Genomic DNA, 25,920 nt, shown 5'->3' on the forward strand with positions numbered 1-25,920 from the left:
ATGGAATTACTTTGAGTGCCAGCACAACTACAGGGTATATGTATATTAGGTGCACATTATATCTGTGCATAGGACTATTTTTTCATCCCATCACCATAGATACACCAACTGCCCTGTCTACTTAGGATCTTTCTAATTAACTTGGTCTGCTTCTCTAAAAAAGTTCTTATTTTTTTCACAAAAAATCCAAAAAAGAATCTTGGCAAACAAACACTGCCCTTTAACAATCTGGTTCATAAGGTTAGTAATCATTACACTTGAAATACTTAATTTAATAAACGGAATACACTAATCATTTTATTAATATCATGGTCTGTTTTCCAACCACCAATGGTTCAAAGACACCATGGAACTCAATCTTACGAAAGGTAAGATTGATATCACTAGCTTGGGGACACTAGCTACTGTATATATACAGTATAGTGTTTCCTATGACATCTCACAATTAATCCAATTCAGTTTGAGACCAACCATATAACTAACAACAATTGATGCTAACGGGGGAAAGGGAGGAGAACTTATATTCACTGAAGTGCCTCCTGAATGGAAACTTCTGATCCAAAATCCCAAGATAATGTGGCTACTCAAATGTCTACAGTATGTGCGCAGATAATCTTTTCAGGTGTCATTCTCATGTTTGAGTGACTACTGAGAAAAGATGATAACATCTACAGAGGATATATTCAGGCTTTAACTGGCACTTTTTCCATATGATTTGAAATGCAGAACTACATTTACATTTTGATACAGGGGATATGCTGGTACACTGAGATGAAGGATGTCTATGCACTCATTCAACAGCATTCACAGAATTAAAATTTACAAAATGGACTAAAAATTGTGCTCTTTTGTACTCAACTGCCAAATAATTAATACTATAACACATTATTGTATTGTTTCACTGATCTCAAGGAAAACTGTTAGCATTTCTCACCCTAAAGTTTCCACAAGTCTTTGAAGCAGATCATCAACATATAGCTTGTGGAAATCATATAAAACATTTCCCATCTACTGGAATACTGTTAATGCAGTCAGGGTATAGGACAGATGTCTTAACTGTGTGCTCAATCAATAATACAAAACCATCTTTTGTACCTCTATAAATTAAACTATTTAAGATCAAGCATAACATCAAGAACAGTCTTTCTTGTGGGCTTCACATCTTCTCTTTAGAAAGGATACACATAACTTACCATTTTGCAAGTATACATTTAATCTTAATTGTTCTTTGCAATTTAATGCTTGTTTTAAAATTATATTGATTTAATCATTCACGATTTCCAAGACGAGTTTCTACTATGGCAGAATAAAAGAAAATGTCTTTTGAAATTAAATATCTAGTAATTTGTTCCATCTATAAAGATGTTTGTTTTAAATGTAAATATCAAAAAGATAACATGATTATTGTAAGGATTTTAATTTGACACATGGTTTCTCACATTATAAGCACACAGAGCTGAGCAACTTGTCACAACCTAACCCTAAAAAGCTTATGTTTAAATGATTCTCCGCATGACAGGCGATAGCATGCCGAGCACATTCCTTTCTGAAATCATTCTCTCAACAAGGGGGCAACCAACTGGTCCTGGTGTGTTGAGTTCATTGCCGCCTTTGCCTAATCAGCTGTCAGTGAGCATCTTTGTAGCTTAAATGACATCTAATGTGCTTGAGCTAGTAAGCATTATTTTAAAAATACACATACATATTTTGTCATTTTGACTTGAGTAATATCCAACTGCTTTAAAATTTTCTTGCTTAGAAAATAAAATGTATTATTTAAATACTATGGAAAATACTTTCTTTTTTTATTTAACATACTTTACAGTTATGATTCTTGGAGTTGTACAGTTAGTCAATTAATGTACACATAATCCTAAAACTCACTATAGATTTTACATACAATAAATGACACATAATTTTTATCTTACTGGTTCCACTTGTATCTTATATCTTGCTTAAACTGCAATCTATCTTAGCATTTACTATATACTGTAGCTCATTACTATTTCATCTAAATGTAAATGCTAATTACTTCATACTGCAAATTGGTACATAAAGCTATATATGATTACAGCTTGATTGAATGAATCATCACTGCCTTTCATGGGAGAAGTTAGAGTCCAACATACGATGATGGCATGCTACTCAATCACAGTTAACACTGACATATAAACCCACTATTGCCACATGATTCGATACTGGAAAAGGCACATTCATAAAATGAAAAATGGAAGGAAGAATAATTATCATGTTACTAATTTAGTTCCTTAAGAAGACCCTTTATTTGTATACATATACCAAAGTTTACAATAGCAGTATTCAAGATAATGGGTCAATTCTAACATTTTGTTCCAAATGAAATTGTGCCACTCAGTTCCTAATTCTGGCACAAGGGCCTATTAGTTTGCAATGCAAATTTGCTTCTGTATCTTCTTTTAACTTTATTGCTAGACAGTGACAAATTAATATTTTGTTTAGTTAGGGAAAGGTTTTAGTCATCATAAGTCAGAAAGAGAAGTTAAGTAGAGCAATATACTGTTTAAAAATCATTATTGTAATAGATTATTTCAGATAACTGAAATGTATATAAAAACCATAGAAGTAAAAGATTTATGTAGTTAACATACAAACAGTGTCTATTCAACAGAGGCAGAGTCTTAACGCAACATTTCTCAGACATATGCCTTTTAACCTAAAAACAGTAGTTCCATGCAAGAACATATAGCTCAGCGCTGCTACCAAGTGCTCTGGTTTCCTCCAACAGTCAAAAGAATGTAGTGTACATGAACAGGTGTTTGTAAACTGGCCCTTGTGTGTGTATTCCCCCTGTGATGGACTGATCCCCTTTTGGGGGAATATTCCTGCCTTGTGCCTTCAGCTTACTGGGATAGGCTCCAGCTCTCCACAACCCTGCCCTGGATAAGCGGGTTAGGAACATGGCTGGATAGATGTTAATCACTGACTTATTTTTGTGTTGCCAAGCTGCTTTAATGTTGAGGACTGGTTATTCTGCACATATTCAGCAATAGCATGTTTAAGTCACCAGAGCCACCCAGTGGTTGCCAACAGCAGAAAGCATGCTACCCACTGGTTTTTAAATTTATTCAAGTTACCTTAATATATCAGCAAGGGAAAATAATTGCATAAAAAAAGGAAATGATTTTCACCACCGATTAATGCATGTTATTGTTTATCATGTCTTGAGACTATAAAGTGACAATAGACTAATCTCACTCCTTTTTGCCAAAGAATAAACACCTTCAAAGACCATGCTCATCACTTTATTTTACACTGAAAATGTTTTGGTTACATTTCTTTCCTCTACTGCAGCACACTTTTTGATTATTGCCCTGCCCTGACAAAATACAAATAGCACAGAATACTTCTGCCAGAGCAGGTTAACCACACACGTTATCTTGGTTTGGTTGCTGCCTTTTCAGAATGAACTTCTTATCTATTGAGCTACACACTCAGGAGATTGATGAAGCCTAACATAAACGTGTCTATTTGCCTTATGTTATCCTAAACCTGTTGTGAGATAGCAGAGTAGTGCCAGGGTTAGATGGCTGAGGAAACAAGGAAGACGTACTTGGTAACCTTCCTTTAAAAAAATGAAAGTAAAAATTACATGGGTAAGTAGCAGAAGGTGGCCAGTGGAACCCATAATGCAACTAGACAGACCTTATAAGATTGTGTGGTCTGGAATTTTAAGAAGTGCTCCAGAAGTAATCTTTCAATGGACACTAGACTATTTGGAAAAGTAAGACTGAACTAATGGCCATTATAAATAATGCTACACATACACACTACCTTTGAGTAGTTATCCCAATGAATTACTCAATAGCAGTGTGTCAAAAAATGCTGCTGATGCTCCTTATACCTCCAGCAATACACATTTTATAATGCCTCTCTGTGAATGCTCTTTCACCATTAGATAAGTTATAAGTTTTTCTTTCTTCTTCTTTTGTGTAATTCTTATATGTCTTTGAGTGGGGCTATTGCTGTTGTTTGTTATAATAATTCTATACTATATTTCTTGTGCTTCTGTAAAAGCAAAATTCCCACCTGGGACAAATAAAGCACTATCGATCCATCTGTTTTACAGTCTTTTTATAATAACTGCAAGATGATGATACTTCAGTTTAATTCCTGATTCTTGCTGAATAATGATTAAAAATGTCCTTTTCCCCATACTTAAAGTAGTACAAATGGCTGCTTCTGTAATAACATTTATATTAAAATGGATTCCAACTAATTTTCAGAAAATTTGTGCACAGCAATCTACATTCTAAATCTTCAAGTGTACTTCTTAAAATTACATCATTTTATCCAAACATGTCCATTTCACACATCAACAAAATGAGTTCAGCTGAAAGATGCGCTTATGCTGGTAAATACAGTATATAGTTGAAGTGTAATAATAAAAAAAAGGTTGAATCTTGCAGAACTGGTCTGAAGCAGATTTTCTTCTTCTATATTTTGCATAAGCTCTCAACTGCCCAATATTATAACATGAAGATGCCAAATCATTGAATGCTTTAATTAGTTCAGATTTTAAAATAGTTTTTCTAGATATTTAGACAAGCAGCCAACAGGGGTGGGAATTGCTAGAGACACACTATAAGATGTTATCACCACACGTATGCCACAGTGCAATGATACAGTGATTTTTTAAAAATGTTTTCATTACAGTATACTAATAATTGCAGTTCAATTCTATAATATATTTATTACTCCCAATTTCATATGAATTATGTCAGAATTTAAATCATGCCCATACAGGCAAAATGTATCACTGTCTTAGACCTAATAAATATAAATATCAAATCAATTAATCTCTCCAAAAAACTTTTTTTTAATTTTGGAAACTGATTTTAGGTGTCTTAGACATTTCCTAGCTAAGACTGGAATTCTTTGTTATGGTGCATAACACAAATACTATAATTATTTCATCTAACCTCATATAACCTGAGGTGAGCTCTTATGCTTGTAACAGGGCTGTCAGTCAGTAATTAAGATTAAAGTATTTCATGCTTAAAATAATCATTTAAAATATATATAATCATTCACTGAAATGTATTTTCTGCACAAAAAGTGAAAAAAAAATTGCATAGTTACTCACACAACAATGTTTGTGGCAATGGCCAAGAAAATTTTGTAATGTCATATTTTACTGGAGAATGAAAATAGCAAAATCTGTACTAATAAAAGGCAAAGCCCTCACTGACTCACTCACTGACTGACTGACTCATCACTAATTCTCCATCTTCCCGTGTAGGTAGAAGGCTGAAATTTGGCAGGCTCATTCCTTACAGGTTACTTACAAAAGTTAAGCAGGTTTCATTTCGAAATTCTACATGTAACGGTCATAACGGTCGATAACGGTCGACAACGTCCGTCATGTTGAACTTTCTTATTTATAGCCCCATCTTCACGAAATTTGGTAGGCGGCTTCCCTGCGCTAACCGAAACCGATGTACGTACTTATTTCGATGGTATGACGCCACTGTTGGCCGCCATATTGAACTTTCCAACGTCACTAATTTTCCAACTTCCCGTGTAGGTAGAAGGCTGACCCCATCTTCACGAAATTTAGTAGGTGGCTTCCCTGTGCTAACCAAAACCGATGTACGTACTTATTTCGGTGGTATGACGCCACTGTTGGCTGCCATATTGAACTTCCCAACGTCACTAATTCTCCAACTTCCCGTGTAGGTAGAAGGCTGAAATTTTGCCGGCTCATTCCTTACAGCTTACTTACAAAAGTTAAGCAGGTTTCATTTCAAAATTCTACGCGCAACGGTCATAACGGTCAACAACGTCCGCCATGTTGAACTTTCTTATTCATGGCCCCATCTTCATGAAATTTGGTAGGTGGCTTCCCTGCGCTAACCGAAACCAATGTACGTACTTATTTCTGTGGTATGACACCACTGTCAGCCACCATATTAAACTTTCCAATGTCACTAATTCTCCAACTTCCCGTGTAGGTAGAAGGCTGAAATGTGGTACTTATTTCGGTGGTATGATGCCACTGTCGGCCGCCATATTGAACTTTTCAACGGTCTTTGTTACTTATGGGCCCATCTTCAAGAAATTTGGTAGACAGGTTCCCAACGCTAACTGAATCCTACTTACGTACATATATACTCCATAGCCTGCAGCTCGGTCACCGTGTGAGGCGGCATTGGGTCCCCCATCCCAACGCCTCCCACGTTGTTGGCTGCCTGCCTATATAAGGCCGTCTGTCGCTCCAGTCTCTACATTCCCTTCCTTGCTTCGCCATGGGATTCACGTCTCCCTGCTGATAACTACAGCCTTTTTATTTAATCCACGGCTTCTCCGCTGTTTTACTGTTCATTTATTACAATTATAGTTATTGTATAGGTATTTTAGACTTACTTTACACTGTTCAGGTGCCCATTACCTTTATCATTCCAACCGTACCCCCATTAACATGTCTATCGAGGTGATCACCATCGATCAAAGAACTGTCACTTACCGAGTGGTTTACATGCCCGGAGATGCCACCTGCCCTTTCCATTCTCTGTGTTACATACTGCACAGCCATATCAGGCTCACTCTTTATATCCGGAGGAACATTGTGTCTTATGTATTGAATGACTGGGACAGGTTCAAGTTGTGGACTGATGACGGTACAGGAGATAATTATACTACACAGGAGCACTAGAAGAATGAAATGCTTAAGCTCTTCACCTATGGTTCTGCATGTGAGTTGATGGCTGCCGGTGAATTGTTTGGTTGTCTTTTTCAAGTGTACCGAAATGGCCAAATATTTTAAACCTTTTGACAACCACCAATGCCTCTTAAACATCTTAGATTGACAGGTGACGATTTGAGTAGTGGACACTTTGATGTTTATGAATGTTTAAACTCTCAAAAGCTGGATGTGAAGTTATAGGTGAAACCGGTTGTATACTTACAACGCTTGACAGATGCCGAATGTCTCTTCAACACAAGTCCTACAAATACTGTCGTAATTGAAACAAACCATGAAACTCAAACCGATTATGACAGCAGCAATCCAAGCTGTGAGATTTGAAACAAGATTACTGTTCACATGGCCAGCTGTACGTTGCATACTCAAGAGTAAGATCAGTGCACAGCTTGGTCATATTACAACCGGAGGGCCGAACTCACAATGTGGTATACAAAGAGATCCTTAACAAATAATTATTGGTATATTTTCCTCAGTTTAAAAAGGTTTCATTTTCTTCTTAATAAAAATTTTAAGGCAGTACTTCACCGGTAGCGAAGCGCGGGTATTTTGCTAGTTCTTGATATAATGGGCTTGAATGGGTAACCAGTTTAACCAATAGCAAAGAATATCAAAAAATAACTGAAAAATCTCAAATTAATCATGTCTCATAATCTAAATGTCAGGTATCTTGTCATGTACCACAACATTTCAAGTGTGTGTATATATGTTAAAATATTGTTAAAGGAAGTATTTCTGGAGAATCCTCTTCTGCGCAACAGTGAAGCATATACAAACATGAAGTTTTTGAATTAAAAATTTGGGAGTCCATTCATTCACAAACAACACAGGCTGGGTAATACATATAAGAATGATCACTTTTTGGTGGAAAATTACTTTAACAATATCTATGTGCTAGATCCGTGACCACTCATATTTAGCACATATCACTACATCATTAATATGCTATTTTCACAATAAATTAAACTGTCATAAACCAGAAAAAAGGTTCTCAAGGGTTGAGAGTTACATGTTTGATATTAAGCTCTTTTTTCTGTAAGACTATGAAACCATACTGAACCCAGACACTTAACTTAATCATGGAAAAGCACTTGGTTTTTAGTAATCTATGCAACAGTGCTAAAGTAAATGGTGTTTTGTCTATGGGAATGAATAGGCAATACAAGTACAGTACCAAAAAAACACATTGCCCTTGAATTCCCAAAATTGAATCAAAAAAGCAAAAAAATAAAATAATCATCAGCAAAAAAAAACTAACAATATTTTAAAAGTATACTGTATTGATCCCCTACCTCCAATCTCCCAATTTCTAGTAACAAATGCAAAAATTCCAAAACAGTTAATAAGGTCTACTTTATAGTTTTGTGGTAATACTTCTGCTAAAATATTTTGTATAAGTTGCAGCTTGAAGTCCACTAAAACATAAGTCACAGCAGTCCAAATAAAAGTGACTTGCAAGAGTATGAAAAACGTCTTAATATCTTAAAATCAGACCAAAATTCAAAGTAATGCCTAGATTCTCACAAAAATCAATCAATTAATCAATCAGTCAGGAGTTCTCCAGTATTAGCATCATCAGGTGTTAAGGGTACATACAAGAGTGTACCATATGTAGTAGTTAGGAAAACTGGCAGAATGCTCATTTATAATCTGAAATCGTGGGAGCATGTAGCATCGAGAAAAAAGCATCAGTTTAAACCAGCGTTTCTCAACCTTTAAGTATTTGTGACCCAAGTTTTCATAACAGTTTTAATTGCGTTTTTTTGAAAGGAGCCCACTAATACCAATTTGTTCTTTTTTAATTAATGATATATCATAGATGCATATTTTATTTATGCTTACTTAAACTTTTACAGACATTTATATAACTATATTTATTTTTCTAGTATCAGAATGTAGTTTAAGTTAATTTTTTTTGGTTTTAATAGATGTATTTTTCATTTTTTCGATTCTTGTTTTCTTTTTTTTCACATCTTCGTGCCTCCCTAGGGGGGCCCGCCCCACAGGTTGAGAACCACTGGTTTAAACAGATTATTTTTTAAAGACATGGATGATTACCAAAATGGTGTCTTCAAGTTAAATAAGATTTTATCCAGTCTAGGTTATTTACAGAAAGTCTAGTCCAACTTTTGCAAAGGTTCAAAAGTAAACTGTGATCTGTAAAGTGAAATGATGCATTTAAATCAAGTAGTACAGAAATTCATTACAGATATTGTTATTAAAGAAGTATTTAAACATTGCCCTTAATGTAATTCTTCTTTAATAGGCTAAATGGACAGGCTGCACTATATGTACAAAATACTGCTTGTACTATATATGTATATTGTTAAATTTAAAATGACATTTTGGAAATAATTTTTCAATTAAAAAGGTGATGTGTGTTCATTTCACCAAAATCAATTTTCTAAATGTATTTTTCTATACTAAATTCTAGCATTCCAACAGTTTAAGCCTACTCTAATGTCACAGTCACTGGCTATAAAATAGATCATACATGATCTTGGAAGTGCACAACGCTAACCTCCAACTCCCAGTAAATGTTCTTTCAACATTCATGACAACTGTCACCATGTAATGTGAGAAAAATGAGTCTATAATTGAAACTGATTGCCACACAACACACTTTCACCTTAGGGCTAGGGCTTCAAAACATTCAGACCTTGACAAATGTAAATTAAACTAGATTGTGAGTAAAAATGTTGGAGTCAGCATTTTTTAATTTTGTTTATCATACAGCTTTATTTTGTTCTTGCACAAATAGAAAGGCTCTTATTACCAGTATCTATTTGCATGAAACAGATCCAAGCAAAACCTAAAGGTTTTAACATTAGACTACTCGTTTCAAAGGTACTTCCTACACAGAGCAGTACAGACATACAACAGAATTCAAATATACTTAATTTAGTAATGATTTGTAATAAAACCTGCTATCTTGTTACTGTTCCTCTTTGCTGGAAATATACTATACTGTGCACATGTCCATTTTAGACTCATCATCAGGAATACTATTCATCAAGAAAACGCTAAGTAGGATTATTCTAGTGCCGTTGCCTCGCAGTAAGGAGACCAGGGTTTGTGTCCTGGGTTTTTCCTGCGTGATGTTTGCATGTTCTCCCCATCTCTGCATAGATTTCCTTCAAGTGCTCTAATTTCCTCCCACTGTCCAAAAGGTGAATTGGTGGTGTGTGTGCTCATTCTGCGATGGACTGGAGCCCTGCCCAGGGTTTGTATTTGCTTTGCATCCTATACTAGCTGGGATAGGCTCCAGCCCTCTGCCACCCTGCCATCGATTAAGCAGATTAAAAATTGACATGTCATGACCATTCTATACAGTTCACTCAGTACAATCCAGAAAAACATGCAAGGTCATTTTAAGTGACTCCTGTCAACATTCTAATCAAATCTTATAAATGGTAACTCAGGTGTTAGAAATCCAGCCTCAACAGCACACTACTTTTGACACAATTAAAATAATACTTACATTCCTCTAGTCCAAGTTGGTAAGCGAGATTCTGTAATCCCTTGACTTTCTCCATTAGATTTGCTGTTGTAAGACTTCCAAGTTCTAATTAAAGAAAATGCAGACAGGTAGTTGCTTTTCTAGTGAAACATTATAATCTTGCTATTCTGTTATTTAGACAAATAGAAGGAAAATATTAATCCTTAACGGAAAAAAGAAAATTAATTTAAAACAAGAATTAAAGATGTATTTTATGACATTGGTACATTGTGTTCCAGTATGCCTCATTTGGTTAAATAGAGTTCTTATTTTATTCTAAAATTAAAATTTGATGCAATACTTTAGTCCTATTCAAGTAAAAGGTAAACAACAATAAAATGCAAACAAAAAATTGAAAGCACGAAAAAGGAAGATCAAACAAGAAAAAATGAAAATAAAATAAAAAAATGTAAAAAAAAACAAAAAAACAATTAAAGCACAAACAAAAAAAGCACAAAGAACAATGAAAGTGCAAACAAAAAAAATTAAAAACAAACAAAAAAAAAGTTTAAACAACAATGACAGTGCAAACAAAAAAATGAAAGAATGAGCACCTTTTTAAACATAGGACCCTGGATCTATGAAGCAGTATTACAGAATTACATATTTGAAGCTCAGCGACTTATGGAAAAAATATATAAACGGAAAATGCTACAGCTTGATTATTTACACTGTCAGTATGTGTTCTGTATTAATTGATTTTTCTTTAATTATAAAGTTTGTTTTATCTTTTCTGAGCACTCTAAAATTGACAAAATTGAAGATGAAACAACTACTAGAAAGAAAGAAAGAAAGAAAGAAAGAAAGAAAGAAAGAAAGAAAGAAAGAACGAACTTTATTTGTCTCCAGAGGGAAATTTGGCCCCAATATAAAAGTAAGCAACAAATGCAAATTGATTGCACATTATCGGAATATCATTTGAATTAATTAATTATCATTTGTGTTAATGTAAACTTCTATCCTAAATTTGAATTATAATAATATTAAACGGTACAACTTACTAATTATCTCTTTATACTAAATAGGTTTTCTTCTGTTTTTACCAATTTACTACCTGATTAATAGGAAAGTAAAAGATGTCCTGTATAAACAATACAATTTACGTTATCTTAAGGTATCTTAAACTTAAACACTACGCTGCACATAGAAGACCAATACAAGTATATTAGAAATACAGTATAAGAAAAAATAAAATTACCTTTTAACATTTCAATGTCATCATTTTCTAATTCAGCCATCCACTTGGGCGGAGAGTTAGTAATGGGCTACCAGGCAAAAAAGAAAAGTACTCAATGACAAAAATATATGTTTCACACTGGCCTACCCTTTATTTACCAAAATCAAAGACCTACTTTTTCCAGCAAACAGAAAGAATTAAACTTAAGGATTTTTTCATTAAGCTAGAAACAGAAAAATGAATTTGTGTATTTATTTCAAGAGGAACTGACTGCTGCAATGCTTTTTTCACTTACACACTATTCAAATACATCAATATCCATCCTGGAACTAATTCAAAATATTGCTGCAGGAATCATTGTTAGAATCAGGATGACATGAGCATATAATTTATTATCTTAGATCTCTAAATTAGCTACCATTTAAGTTTAGAGCAGAGCTTTCCAAGATGGGTTTCACAATGTTGCTTGAGGGGTGGTGATAAGATAATGCTCTGATTAGTTTTAAAATGTTAATAATATCAATTTCAACTTTCAGCAAAGGAAAAAAAAATATCTGAAGCAGAGCCACAATTACGCAAAAAATTACCAGTTTATTAAAAACAAAGATTTATTCAAATACATTCAAACATAGTTTATATATTCTCTGTGTTTCATATAAGCTTGTAAAGTATATGCTTTTTATATTTCCTGTAAGTAATATTTTTTTACATTTTGGCCCCCAGTGCGCATGCATATTTAAAATAAGCAGGTGAAAACTACAGCCTTGAAATAAATGCGACACTTAAAAACAAAACTCTTTACAAAAATGGGATTCCCTGGATGCAAAATTGCAAGATACCATTACTCTTAATTATTACCAGATTTCAACAATATGAGAGATTCTTTTACTTACTGGCTATCTACTGTATATCCATGTTTTTCATATCTAGATTGGATTTATAAAATTGCTTCCCACCTCAGTTTTCCTCGAGCAGAAATTTGGATGAACTTGAGGGTTCATCCTGGAAAACATTTGGCAAGCACTAGATCAGAGCTTATTTCAAATTATTCCTTTTTAACATACAAAGCTGTAATTTTTTTTTCTTCTTTACTAAATCAAACGAATCAATGAATTAGGGATGTCACAAATATTGATTCTTCGAGTACTACTTAAAATCACAAGTAAAAAAGTTTAGATCTGACACGATGAGTTAAAAATGCCATCCATTTGATACTTGAACAACATTTTACAGTTTGCTAACACAGCTAAGCTTAACCTTAGCACATTTTCACCTGTACAGCTATTCACAAACAGAGTGGGAAAATAGATAGTGCAAAACCAAAATGTTTGGAATTCACTATTAAAGTAAAAAGTATGTTACATCTACATATATATATATATATATATATATAATGCAGAGTTGCCAGGCTTACTCACTCATTAACTAAAACTGTTTTCCTATTTGGTACATCAAAGTCAGTAGGTATTTCCTAAGAAAGGAGATTCCAAAATTATCAGTATTTAGGGTATGACCCCCTTCTATAAAAGAGAAAAACTAAATCACACAAAATCTCAAAACTGCCTTGATTGATTTGATTGAAATTTGGCAAATTATACACAAAGAAAATTAGCCACCGTGATTTTATTTATCGATATTTGTCAGTAATAAAGCTGTAACAAGCGGGGTATTCTCTAGCAGAGTGTCCTCGATTGCTTTAGTTCCAGCTACCCTGTGAGCCTACTCAATATTATAATATTATTAGTGTCAGGGTTGAGAAAAACAAAAAAACAACATATGCAGAAAAATACATACTTTTACATGCTGATACATCCGATTAACCCTAAGCACTATAACCAAAGTTCATTGTCTTATCAAAATTTGCACGTGAAGCAAAGTAACACACCTAGTTCATGAATATTTTGTATATGATTCAGAAATCAGATGAAGAATATAAAATAAAATCTCCCAACAGTTCTATGTTCAGAAGGTGTTTAAACATTCCTAATTAAGGGAAGCAATAGGCATCCTATAATTTTTTTTATTTGGATATGTAAATGTTTTTGGCCTGTGTTTGGTAAAGAGAGTTCAATAATGATAACTTAAACTGAAATTGATTTTTCACTTCCTTATTTTAGATAAGTTAGAGATTAGTAATTAGCCTTACTTCATTTACCCAACTAATATATTCTATACTATTATTAATTCAGTGTACAGGACAATTTTAAAAATAAGGGACAGATATATATATTAAAACATTGCATAAATATTAGATGAGTAGTCAGCCGTTAATATGGAGGACTACAGCGCCCTCTAGAGTGCAGAAATTACATTAAGGGATATAATATTATTGCTAACTTTGAATTCCTGCTTTTCCTAGTGATTTGGTGGTAATTGCAAAACACAGCCTTAAAGAGAAATGTACTCTTTTCAATGGGAACAGGTAATCAGTAGGAATAATATGAAATTTGAATAAATATTATTATAATTTAATTTGTTCCCATTGTTCACTCAAGTACAGTATTTCTTACCATGTTCTGAGTTGTATAGGGTCCCCCTTTAAAGTGCAGAGTTGTGAATCAAATCTACATTCAAAGCAGTGCTTGAAGTAGATACATGTAAATGCCGATACCTTATGTGTTACACTGGTGTGTTAATGTGAAGAGTGCAAGCAGTAGCTTCTGAGGCTTTGTTATTAGAAAGTGCGACAATCTAAGAGTGGAGCTGGGTTAGTGCGAGATTTAAGTGCAGTGATCAAAGAGGCAGAGATTGGGGAGTCTCCTTTGGAGTTAACAGCTCCCTATTTGGGGGCTGGATGTAGACAGAATGGAATGGAAAACCATGATGAGAGCCAATACACTAGAAAATACTGCCGGTAGTTATTTAAGAGTGCTGATAAAAGAAAATATTGAAAAGCCCATTTCAAGCACCAATGCAAAGAATTTCAGAGAGTGGAGAGGAGAGGGTCATTCCTCTTTCAAAATAAACAATCTCACATGTAAATGTAAATGATTTCAAAGGTCAGAGGGTTGGGGTCCTCTTTCAAAGTTCATAGCTGCAAATGAATATTGTAATGGAGAATCTCATTGGGGTTACACATTTAAGTGTAAACTGACGTCGTCATTCCAGGAGCAATTCTAGGATTTGAAGGTATTGGAGTCTTAGCCACCGCTGTCGTTGTCACATGTGGGTGGGGGGTTCTTTTGGGCTATGACACACGTTCATATAATGGTCGAACATTGAGCAGGGGCTATAATGTATATATGATGGAAAAAACAGGCTTACTGGTATAGACATGTATATAAATTGAGAAAAAGATCAGGGGCAGGGTGCAGACAGATCAAGGGCTTAAGACTCTAAAGCCCCTAACCCCCCAGTGCAACTACATTGCTCCTGGCTGATCTTGGATCTGAGGACACCAATTCCACCTTTATTTCACTCTCAATCTCATTTTGTTTATAGCAAAACACCACATACTCACAACCACAGTGTCTGTCACTGGCACTGGCACTTAAGATTTAGCATGCTTACTAACCACTGACCTTCAGATCTTCCTTGATCCTTGCAAACTTTCTCCTTCCATACTTAGATGACAAATGTGACCACCTCTATTCTTGTTCAGGACACCACCTCTTCTTTAGTGTTGCTGTTTGGTCCGTCAATTGCTTCGGTTCTTTAATTTAATTGTGTAAATCACGCTTGTTGCACAGTGCTGAGCATTGAAATTAATATAATACTAATAAATACTGACAAATTAAAAACTTAACTAGAAAATAAGCATGTTACAGCTATTATTTTCTATAACGTCACCAAATTTCAATCAAAGAGTACTGTTTTGGGATTTTTAGTTTATTTGTTGTGGGGGATTTTACACCTAAATTTTATTATAGCCTGGGGTGGGTTGGCACCCTGCCCTGGATTGGTTCCTGCCTTGTGCCCTGTGTTGGCTGGGATTGGCTCCAGCAGACCCCCGTGACCCTGTATTCGGATTCAGCGGGTTAGAAAATGGATGGATGGATTTTATTATAGCAAAATGTCCTTTCTTAGTGGATACCTAGTGCCCTAGATTTACCATCTTCGCAATTTACATCTTTTAAGCTAAATGGGAAATGGAGATTTTGTTGATGAGTGAGTGAGTCAACTTTGCATTAAACTGTACATACATACACACATCTATATATACATAATTCACTAAGGACACGCAAGACAGTGAGCGCAAGCAAGACAGAGAGCCACGTCCGCTAGCTCACAGAGACCCGCCCGCCAACTCTAAGACCATGGGATATGCTCGACAGAGCCCCGCCTGCCAACTCTAACCCTCCTACCGCGTCATGGGATACGCACGACAGAGCCACGCACGCCAACTGTAACCGTCCTCCCGCGTCCAGTGTCGCTCTCGAGGCATGTACACTGCCTGCTCATGTACCCGCACAGAACACTTTCGTCTGTGCAAAAGTCCACATGCACCTCTGAGCCACGTTGACTTTTCACCGCACGCAAGACAGAGAGCCCCGCCCATGGGTTACGTACGAAAGAGCCACGAATGCCCACTCTAACCCTCCTAATGCTGCAATGTGAACATTGCCAGCAATGCTTCAAAACAACTTGTGCTCTCAAGAAGCACTGTATGTTGATCTCTCCAGAGTTCCATCTTTTCATTCGCTGACAGTTGAATCCTCAAACCCTCCCCATTTGGATAACTGTGTCTTTCAGGAAGTGTTCACTCACCAATAAATAATTATATGCGGCGTATGCTACACTGTGGGTTGGTTAGTATTATTTATAAATCTATACAGGGGGTGGGCGAAAGTAAGCAAAACACAGAGTTTATTCTTTTATTATCTATGTTCATATTATTGTATTATTTATTTGTATGATTTGTCTTCTTCTTATTATTATTAGTATAGCAATCATAATCTGCATGGGTTTTTCCCATACGAACAACTGTAAACCTACTTTTGCTCACCTCATATAAACACGTTGGCGTGATACACATGCAGAGCAGTTTCAAAAATATGAAAGTAGTAAAATTCGCAAGTATCAAAAACGAGAGTAAAGATCATATTAGCGCTAACAAACGTAAATTATTACTCGGTGAAATAACGAGCAAAAACATTGAATATATTGACATAGGTGATATGTCAGAAGTATGTAGATATTTTAAGGCTTTAACGTTTAAGTCGGAGACTTTTAGATCGTCGGATTCATGTTGTCATCAGAGAAAAGTATTGTTGCTTCCCAATGAAGAGGCCTATCTGCGGGAATTAAAAGATTTGTTGTTTGGTGAAAGTGAAATCCACAAACACTACAGGCAAAATATATGCGTCTACAATAACCTTTTTGCGTTCGCATCATTCAATGCACAAAATGTAGATTTACACAATAATGGATCATACACTATGAGAATCTGTGTTCCCGCAACAATTACAGCTACAACAAGTTTAATTTCAAAGAAACCACAATTCAGACAGGTGTATACAGTTGTGTTTGAAAGTTTCTGAACCCTTTAGAATTTTCCATATTTCTGCATAAATATGACCTAAAACATCATCGGATTTTCACTCAAGTCCTAAAAGTAGATAAAGAGAAACCAGTTAAACAAATGAGACAAAAATATTATACTTGGTCATTTATTTATTAAGGAAAATGGACAGGGGAGTGTCGGGAAGCACCTGGAGCCTTGGATATAAGGGCCCACCTCCCTCCATTCGATGGTTGGAGTCGGGTGGAAGAGGACAGAGCTCGGAGGAGAGGAATGGAGGCGGACCAGAGACAGGATAGGCATTGTGTGAAGGCCTGGACTTGAGGGGGGGGGTGATTGGTGCTTCGGCACTGGGTTGTGCTCACTTTTTTTGTGTAAATACTGTGAATAAACGTGTGTGTGGTGAAACCATCATATCTACATGTTTGTGTCCGGGCTGTACCCAACAATATATATATATATATATATATATATATATATATATATATATATATATATATATATATATATATATATATATATATATATATATATACACACAAACCCATACATATATACACACAGTAAAACCTTGATTATCCATTACTCAGATTATCATTAGACTCTGTTACCCATCAGGGCCAAAGAAAAAACAACATTGCCTACCTATTACTATACTACTACTACCGCTTGTGCTGGTGTGTAGTGTTCTTCCCCAGCCCCATGTGTCATGCCATATTTTGAAATCACAATTTCAGTTAAATACCTTCAGTTTTAATAGCATTTCATAGTTTTGTCTTTTGTTATAATTAATCTACTATACTGTACATTGTTATGGCTGATAAACGTAAGCATGTTGTGCTGGAGTTGTCACAAACAATTGAAATTATTAAACATTTATAAAACGGCAAAAGTGCTTCAAGTATTGGTTCAATTTATGGAGATGGAAGAATAACAGTGAACGATATAAAGCGTGATGCTGACAAAATTAAAATACATGTCAAAAAAAGAAACCACTGACTGTAAAGTTATTCTGTATTAATGTTAATGTTCTTCTGTATTGTGATTTTCTTTTTAAATTCCGTGATACTATGTTTTGTTAATATATTGTAATATGCCGGCAGCTAGGGATAGTCTGTGGGGGGCATCTGTTCTGTAAGGGGCAAACACGCCTCTTAGGAGATTAGTGACAGGAGAAATTAAGAGAAAAAAGGAATGTGCAGTGGAAAGAAGTACGCGGTACAGAAATAAACAGAACGTGAGTGGCAAAAGGTAAACTGATTGGTAGGGAAAGCTTTTGGTTATTGATCTGGAGGTGTGGTCTGTAGCCAGATAACGAAGTATAAGACAGGGCACCATTTGATGCAGAATGAACACTCCAAGTAAAAATAGAAAACTAGAAAAATAGAAATAGTTGTGTTTGCTTATTATACTGGTCGTTCCAATATTATATGAATTAATCTTGTCAATACTGTACTGTATTATATTTTGTTAATATAGTTTTGTTTTGTATAACCCCAAATCAGAAAAAGTTGGGACAGTGTGGAAAATGTGAATAAAAAAAGAAAAAAGCAAGTTATAAATTCTCCTCAAATTTTATTTCATTGCAGACAGTATGAACACAAAATAATTCATGGGTTTTTTTTGTCAACATCATTTGTAAATAAATATCCATTCTTGCCATTCAGGATTGCAACACATTTCAAAAAAAGTTGGGACAGTACAGCATTTACCACTTTGTACAGTTCCCCTGTCTTTTAACAACACTTAAAAGACGTTTAGGCATTGAAGAAATCAAGTGACTAAGTGTTGCAGGTGTTAGTTTGTCCCATTCTTCCTGCAAACAACGTTTTAGGTACGCAACAGTACGGGGTCTTCGTTGACGCATTTTTGTTTCAAAATGCGCCAAACATTCTCTATAGGAGACAAATCAGGGCTGCAGGCAGGCCAGTCAAGCATCCGCACCCTCTTCTTACGTAGCCATGCCTTTGTTATGCGCGAAGTATGTGTTTGGCATTGTCTTCCTGAAATAAGCATGGGCAGTCTGGATGGTCCTTTTCCTCTTTGGTCCACAGCACACGGCATCCATTTCTTCCAAAAAAGCTGTGAAAAACTGATTCATCTGACCACAATACACGTTTCCACTGCACAATGGACCATCCCAGATGCCTCCGAGCCCAGAGAAGTCGATGGCGCTTCTGGACACTATTTATGTAGGGCTTCCTTTTGGCACAGTACAGTTTTAGCTGGCATTTCCTAATGTAACTACGTACTGTAGTGCTTGAGAGTGATTTCCTGAAGTAGTCCTGAGCCCACGCAGTTATATCATTTATTGATGAATGACGGTTTTTAATGCAGTGCCGTCTGAGGGCTCGGAGATCACGGCCATTCAGTTTAGGCTTGCACCCTTGGCCTTTGCGCACAGTAATTTCTCCAGATTCCCTGATTCTTTTCATTATGTTATGCGCTGTAGAGGGAGAAATGCCCAAATCTCTTCCTATCTGTCTTTGAGAAACGTTTTTCTTCATCATTTCTTTCATCATTTCAAAGATTTTTGCCCGCACATGGTGGCAAACTTTTGATCCTCTGCCCATCTTTGCTCCTAAAGGAGTAGGCCTTTCCTCGATGCTGCTTTTGTACCGAATCATGATTGCAATCACCGGTTAACATCACCAGTTTCAAATCACATCATTATTTAGTTATTATACCTCATTACTACCCCTGAATTGCCCCCATCCCAACTTTTTTTGGATTGTGTTGCAAGCCTGAATGGCAAGAATGGATGTTTATTTACAAATCAAATGATGTTGACCAAAAAAAATATGAATTATCTTGTGTTCATACTGTCTGCAATGAAATAACAGTTAAGGGAAATTTGTAAATTACTGCTTTATTTTTTTATTCACATTTTCCACACTGTCCCAACTTTTTCTGATTTGGGGTTGTAAATAAGTATAACTATTCACTAAACTAATCTACTGTACATAATTTGTAAAGTAGCTTTTCTGTTATCCGTCTTTTTTGTAATCTGTAACGACCTTGGTCCTGACGCCTGATGGAGAATCAAAGTTTTACTTTATATTACACACACACACACACTACCGGTCAAAAGTTTTACAACATCTCAGTTTTTCCAGTTTCTCTTCAAATTTAATCAATTGAAATGCAATGAATGATCTAAAATAGTAAAAGGGCAGGCAGTAAGCTGTCAGAGGCTTAAATTTAAAGTTTAGGTTAGCAAAACTTGAAAAATGTAAATAAAAGAATATTACAAATGGGCCTTCTTCAGGGAATAACTAATAGGTTACAACCAGCAGCAACTAAATTAAGCCTTGCATGTTGAAGCAAACGATTTGCACAGGTATCTCACCTTCTGTTGATTATTAAAAACCTACTGTCTGTCTTAAAGCAGAGTTGGAACAGATTGTGTTATTACACCCTCTTAAGTACTATTTGAACGACATTCCTGTAATAATGGCAAGAAATCAGCAATTCACAAATGAAATGAGACAGAGCATTATTACCCTTAGAAGTGAAAGCCTTTCATTAAAGAAATTCCAAAAAGTGTTTGATGATTATGGTGTTCTACACAATCCAGAGGCAAATGGAAACTGGAAGAAACTAGGATAGAAGGAGATCTGGCAGACCCAAAGTCAGAAACAAATTAGAGAAAATAAATTTTGAGGGTTACCAGGTATCCTTTGGAAAAAAAATCCACTTTAACCATTTTATACATTTTAAAGTATATAAATAGTATAAAACATGTGCCTGCTCTGCATACAGCCAATTAAGCATCAGAAAGTTCATCTAACTAATGGACTGATTATATAATTTAAGGTAGTACTTAACCCCACCCCGGAAAAAAACCCAGTGTGTGCAAGGGAAAGAAAAATGTTGGTGAGGTACTCACACTCTTAAAAGAGGCGGCAAATTCTGCAACCCCAGGTACTGTAAAAACAAAATAAAGAAAAGCAAAACAAAGGAGGTGGAGAAAAAAATGTATTAGTCCTCATGTAAAACATATAATTTAATCAATATTACCATAGCTGTCCAGAGTTATTTTGCTAACCCTCAGAGGTGTTTTTTTAGGATTGGAGAAAATACTATAACAAAAGTTACTATGAATGATTTAGCACAGCAGATATCTAATTATAACCCATATACAGTATATTACATACACAAAGACTGCTAACAAAATAATAAATCAGCATTGGAATAATCACTTTTAATCATAATCACATCTAACAATTATTTTCCCAAAGAAAAAAAGAAAAAAAAATAAGACTGATAGAACTTACATTGTTCTGGCCATAGATCAGGAGAGGCTCTGTCTAATTTTTCAAGACTCATAAGAGAAGTTTCAAAATCTTCACCTTTAAAATTAAAATTACATTTAAACTATTATTTATTTATTTATTTGCCACTTAGACTATTATTTATTTGACACCCTGCATGTACTGTACAAGATCTCAAGATCTGTTAGTGACAGTTTCATATTATACAACGTGTGCCAATAACACATAATGATACACCTTTAATGACTGTAACAGCATTTTTCTTTTAGCTGGCCATTATTGTATGATTCTTACATAGAATAGTACATTTCAAACACATCATTAATACTGAATTCTAACACATGGTGATATTTCCGAATAAGCAAACATTGTTGGAGGTTGTTAAGCTCTAACAGAAAATGAGAGAGAGATTTTGGTTTCTCAGATAAGAATAAAAACAGTTCATATGAGCCCTTTTACATTTACCCATAACTCCCACAAATTCATGAAAAGTAAGGAAACAATTTTTAAGTGTTTTGCACAACTATTCCACATTACACTTACACAATATGGATTTGAAATAAGCACTGGCAATAAACCAATTTCTTCTACTTTCAAAATCAAAGTGATTTCCATCACAATGTGACCACTGTCTCTTGAAATACATCTGTTAGGGTACTGGACTTAAAATCACAAGTCTGGTGGTTCAGTCACCAGATCCGTCTCCCTGAGTGAGCCAGTCATTTTCCCCTGTTGGTTCTCCAACTGTACAAAATGGGTAAAAATAGTTCTATTCTATCTTGGGTCTCATCATTTGCCTTGGGTAAGAACGTCTGCCCAATACAGGACAATTGTTTTAAAATAACATAATAATCTCTATTTCAGCAGAACTGGGCACAAGACAGGATCCAGCCTTTGTAGGGGTGCCAGTATATCACAATTAATCATGTTATTCTTTTTAAAAGGATTCAATTAAATATCAAAATAGATAATAATGCACTCAATAATAATCCCATTTAAATGTAAAATTTATGAAAAATGGCGGCAAGCACTTCTGCCACAAGCATCCAGGATCTTCCCTTTCTGTATGATTTCTACACTGCAGTCCCTGTACCTGCTTGGTTTTACTTCCAGGTGGCTGGATTTCTGTTCGCATCCCAAAGACGCATGCATCAGAGCAGCAGACAACTTTAAGGTGGCCTGCACGAGTGAGTGTGAGTATGTGCAGGACTGTGCCCTCAATGATTTTTGGGGTGGAATAGGGATTGGGAAAGTTCACAGGATGGGGGCAGGGGGAGGGTTAGTTTGTTCAGGGTTGTTAGAAATAATCCATAACCTTAAATTGGATTAAGCAGGCTAAAGAAATGATATATTCCTGTATCTTTGTCATCCAATCATTCACTCACTCATTGCTCACTACAAATTATACAATCTGAAAGAAAGGAGATTAGAGACTGATTTCATTCCACATACTGTAAGCACAGAGAAAGCTTCCTTGGGGCACAACATGCTCCACTGCTAAAACAGATAAATTAGGGACACCCTCACATCCTAAACTGAATATTGATTACATATATCACGACTCAGTCACTTTTTCTACAGAGTGGTATATGGTGGATCTGAAGATAATGCTTTTAAACCATTTTCCCCAGCCATCTCTGCTAACACAGAATGCCAAAATGCAGATCTTGGACTCCAAAAACATAATTTTGTATTCAGATTCAATTAAATTTCAGGACTATATTTTTCATTTGCTTTAGACAACTTTTTATGTTTTCTAAATTTTCTTTCTGCTGCATTTCAAAAAGTTCTCGGTCAATATTTAGTTAATTTTCCGTGGTATCTAAAAAGATCTCAGGTAGGCATTGAAAGATTGCTTTGGTTAATTCATGTGATTTGTATATAATTTTTGGGAGATGAATGCAGAAATAAAAAATATTTCTTCCATCACGTAACAATTATTCACAAAATACATTTTTTGCTGTCAATTATAGTTTTTAAAATTGTTTTCTCAGAAGTATTTAAATATCAATATTATATTTTAATCAGAAATCCTTTAAATTTGATAGATAGATAGATAGATAGATAGATAGATAGATAGATAGATAGATAGATAGATAGATAGATAGGCTAGCTAGCCCCAGGAAGAAAGTTGGCTTTCCACTGAACAGTGTCATCTCCAGACAGAGGAGTAGCTTCAGTGACAGACTGCTGTCACTGTCCTGCTCCACTGACATACTGAGAAGATCGTTCCTCCTCCACACTATGCAACTCTTCAATTCCACCCGGGGGAGTAAATGCTAACATCATTTTTTTTTTTTTTACTATTTAATTTAATATTGTTTCTTTGTATCAGTATACTGCTGCTGGATTATGTGAATTTCCCCTTGGGATTAATAAAGTATCTATCTTTTAACTCAAGCTCAATAAACACATAACATTATTGAATTATGACAAACAACTAACTCATCTAAAATATATGCCAAAATAAAAAGAAAATTGAAAACTTCTGACTTGGCAGATACAGTCTCTGTGAGACACTATAAAAGAGTATTGCCATTAGTATAAAGGAGGCCTAGTAGCATTTCTTGACACACTTCTGCAGAATATTTCTAATATAAAAGTCTATGCTTAAAGCAAAACAATGAAAAGATTAATTACAGTGAGCATCATTGGCTTACTGTATATGTGGGAACCTTAAAGTTCAATGTATCTTACTGGGTTAGCAATCGGGATCATAACATTTGCATATTTTCTCAGTGAGTAGGAGAGCAGAGCTTACAATTTACCTTGTGTTTAGAAGGAATGGCCAGCTAGAGAAAAGCTACAGCTTGGTGGATCCAGAAAAAGTGCTGCTACCACCTGTTTATATTAAGCTTGGTTTAATAAAGGAGGCAGTCAAAGATGGAGCCTGTTTGATAAGTGTATGCCAAATGTTTCTGGGTCTGTCTAAGGCTGAATTGACAGAGGACTTTTTTCAAGGACCTGATGTTAGAAAACTAATTCAGGATACAGAATTTGATGGTGGTAAAAACAACCTGGAATTAGATGGTTGGATATTATTCAAAGAATTAAATTCAAAGTTTTTAGGTAACAATAATGCTCCGTATTATAAAGAAATTGTGAAAATGTATTAGTTAAGTTTAACGAATTGGATTGCAACATGAGCCTCAGGAATTTTTGCCCACAAGATCTTGGAGCAGTGAGTGAAGAACAGGATGAATGATTCCATCAAGATATTATGGACATGGAAAGAAAGTACCAGGATCATTGGGTTTGATGGTGGACTACTGCTGGATGATTCATAGAGACACACCAAATAAAGTATGTTTGGTGATGGGCCAGCAAACAAAGCTTTGAATTAACAAAGTTTTATGAAAGTTCATAAATATGCATTGTAGTTATCTTTACATATACATGTATTTGTAAAAATATTGGATTGGCAATACTTTCATGGGACGTCATAGTGGTAACCCTGCTCCCTCGCAGTGAGGAGACCTGTATTCACGACCAGGGCCCTCACAGCATGGAGTCTGCATGTTCTGCGTGGGTTTCCTCCCGCTGTCCAAAGACAAGCTGGTTAGGTTGACTGGCAATACTAAATTGGCCATGGTGTGTGTTCACCCTGTAATGGACTAGCGCCCTTTATTACTGCCCTGCGCCCTATGCCGACTGCGATAGTGACCTAAGTGACCTTATTCAGGACGAAATGGCTTAAAAATGACGAGAAAAATATTTTCATGTTAATCTGATCTAAAACAATATTGAAAACTATTAAATTGTGTTAATTTGTTAAATGTATGTTTCTTTTTAATGTTGTACTTTCTCTTTTTATTGTGTTTTGTTCATAAATGCAAATAAAAATAACTCATGACAATTAAAACAAACCTGTGACATCCTAGCATACAAACACCAGTGTAAACTTACAACGACTCTCTGCAAGTTTATTCTTCTTCTTTCTAATTGACATTTTGTTATCATTAGCACGAATGACATATCTATCGTACTTGTACATGTTTAATGCTTTGAAAATGTGTTCATGTTTCACCTATAAAAATGAAGGACCTAAATGCCCATCCCTCAAAATCTAAATGACCGACTCCGATCTGAATGTGATCGTAACTTTCGAGGACATTGAAACTAAAGGATTTCGGGGACGTTGGATTGCTGGACTCTGGTCTGTTCAACTGACAGCTTAAACGATAGCGTGCGCTTTCAAAGGAAAATCTTGGGATCTTCTCCAGTTTAAACAGCTAAGGATTTTTTAACAGATATGACAACATTTTATCATGACAACCCAGCAATAATAATAGGGGTGGCAGAAAAACAACACACAAGATTAGTGAGTACAGTAAACTGGAAACGTTATTGTTCCAACGTTCGACTTTTGAAATAAAACAAACTAAGCGTCAGTTTTCACATATCAGTAATACTCAGTCATGTCATAAAATATTCACACATAATCAGTGAGGTTCGTTAACTCGGCATGTTCCTTTAAATCGTGAAACAGTACTCCTAAAGCTAAATGAACAGCAGCAGTCCTCATACAACAACACAAAATTTGAATTTAGAATTTACCTCCACCGGGCGACGCCATCTTCGCAATAAAACCACGTGACCTCCCTCCCGAACTCGAACCAAAAGAGATTTTATTATTCTAGTACAATTGCTGTAAATTGCTGATTATAGTAATGTGTCTATTGTTTGATATGCGCAAATTACAGATAAAGCAGTGTTGGGTTTTTTTCAGACTAACCACTACGTGTCAAAATGAACCAATCACCGAGTGAT

At 35.3% G+C, this 25,920-nt stretch overlaps 1 protein-coding gene across 1 annotated transcript in view; it reads right to left on the minus strand.

Moving 5' to 3' along the window:
* The window catches only part of lin52 (lin-52 DREAM MuvB core complex component), a 60,970-nt gene extending 35,073 nt beyond the window's left edge, over positions 1-25,897 (minus strand). The window contains exons 1-5 of the mRNA XM_039741603.1: positions 25,708-25,897; positions 21,154-21,228; positions 20,766-20,803; positions 11,437-11,503; positions 10,221-10,304 (exon numbers count right to left, since the gene is read on the minus strand). Of these exons, the coding sequence (XP_039597537.1) occupies positions 10,221-10,304; positions 11,437-11,503; positions 20,766-20,803; positions 21,154-21,228; positions 25,708-25,726 (283 nt within the window). The 5' untranslated portion in view covers positions 25,727-25,897. The remainder of the gene's footprint in view (positions 1-10,220; positions 10,305-11,436; positions 11,504-20,765; positions 20,804-21,153; positions 21,229-25,707) is intronic.
* Between the last annotated feature and the right edge of the window lie 23 nt (positions 25,898-25,920).

The sequence above is a fragment of the Polypterus senegalus genome, chromosome 18 (genome assembly GCF_016835505.1).
Source record: "Polypterus senegalus isolate Bchr_013 chromosome 18, ASM1683550v1, whole genome shotgun sequence".
NCBI lineage: Eukaryota > Metazoa > Chordata > Cladistia > Polypteriformes > Polypteridae > Polypterus > Polypterus senegalus.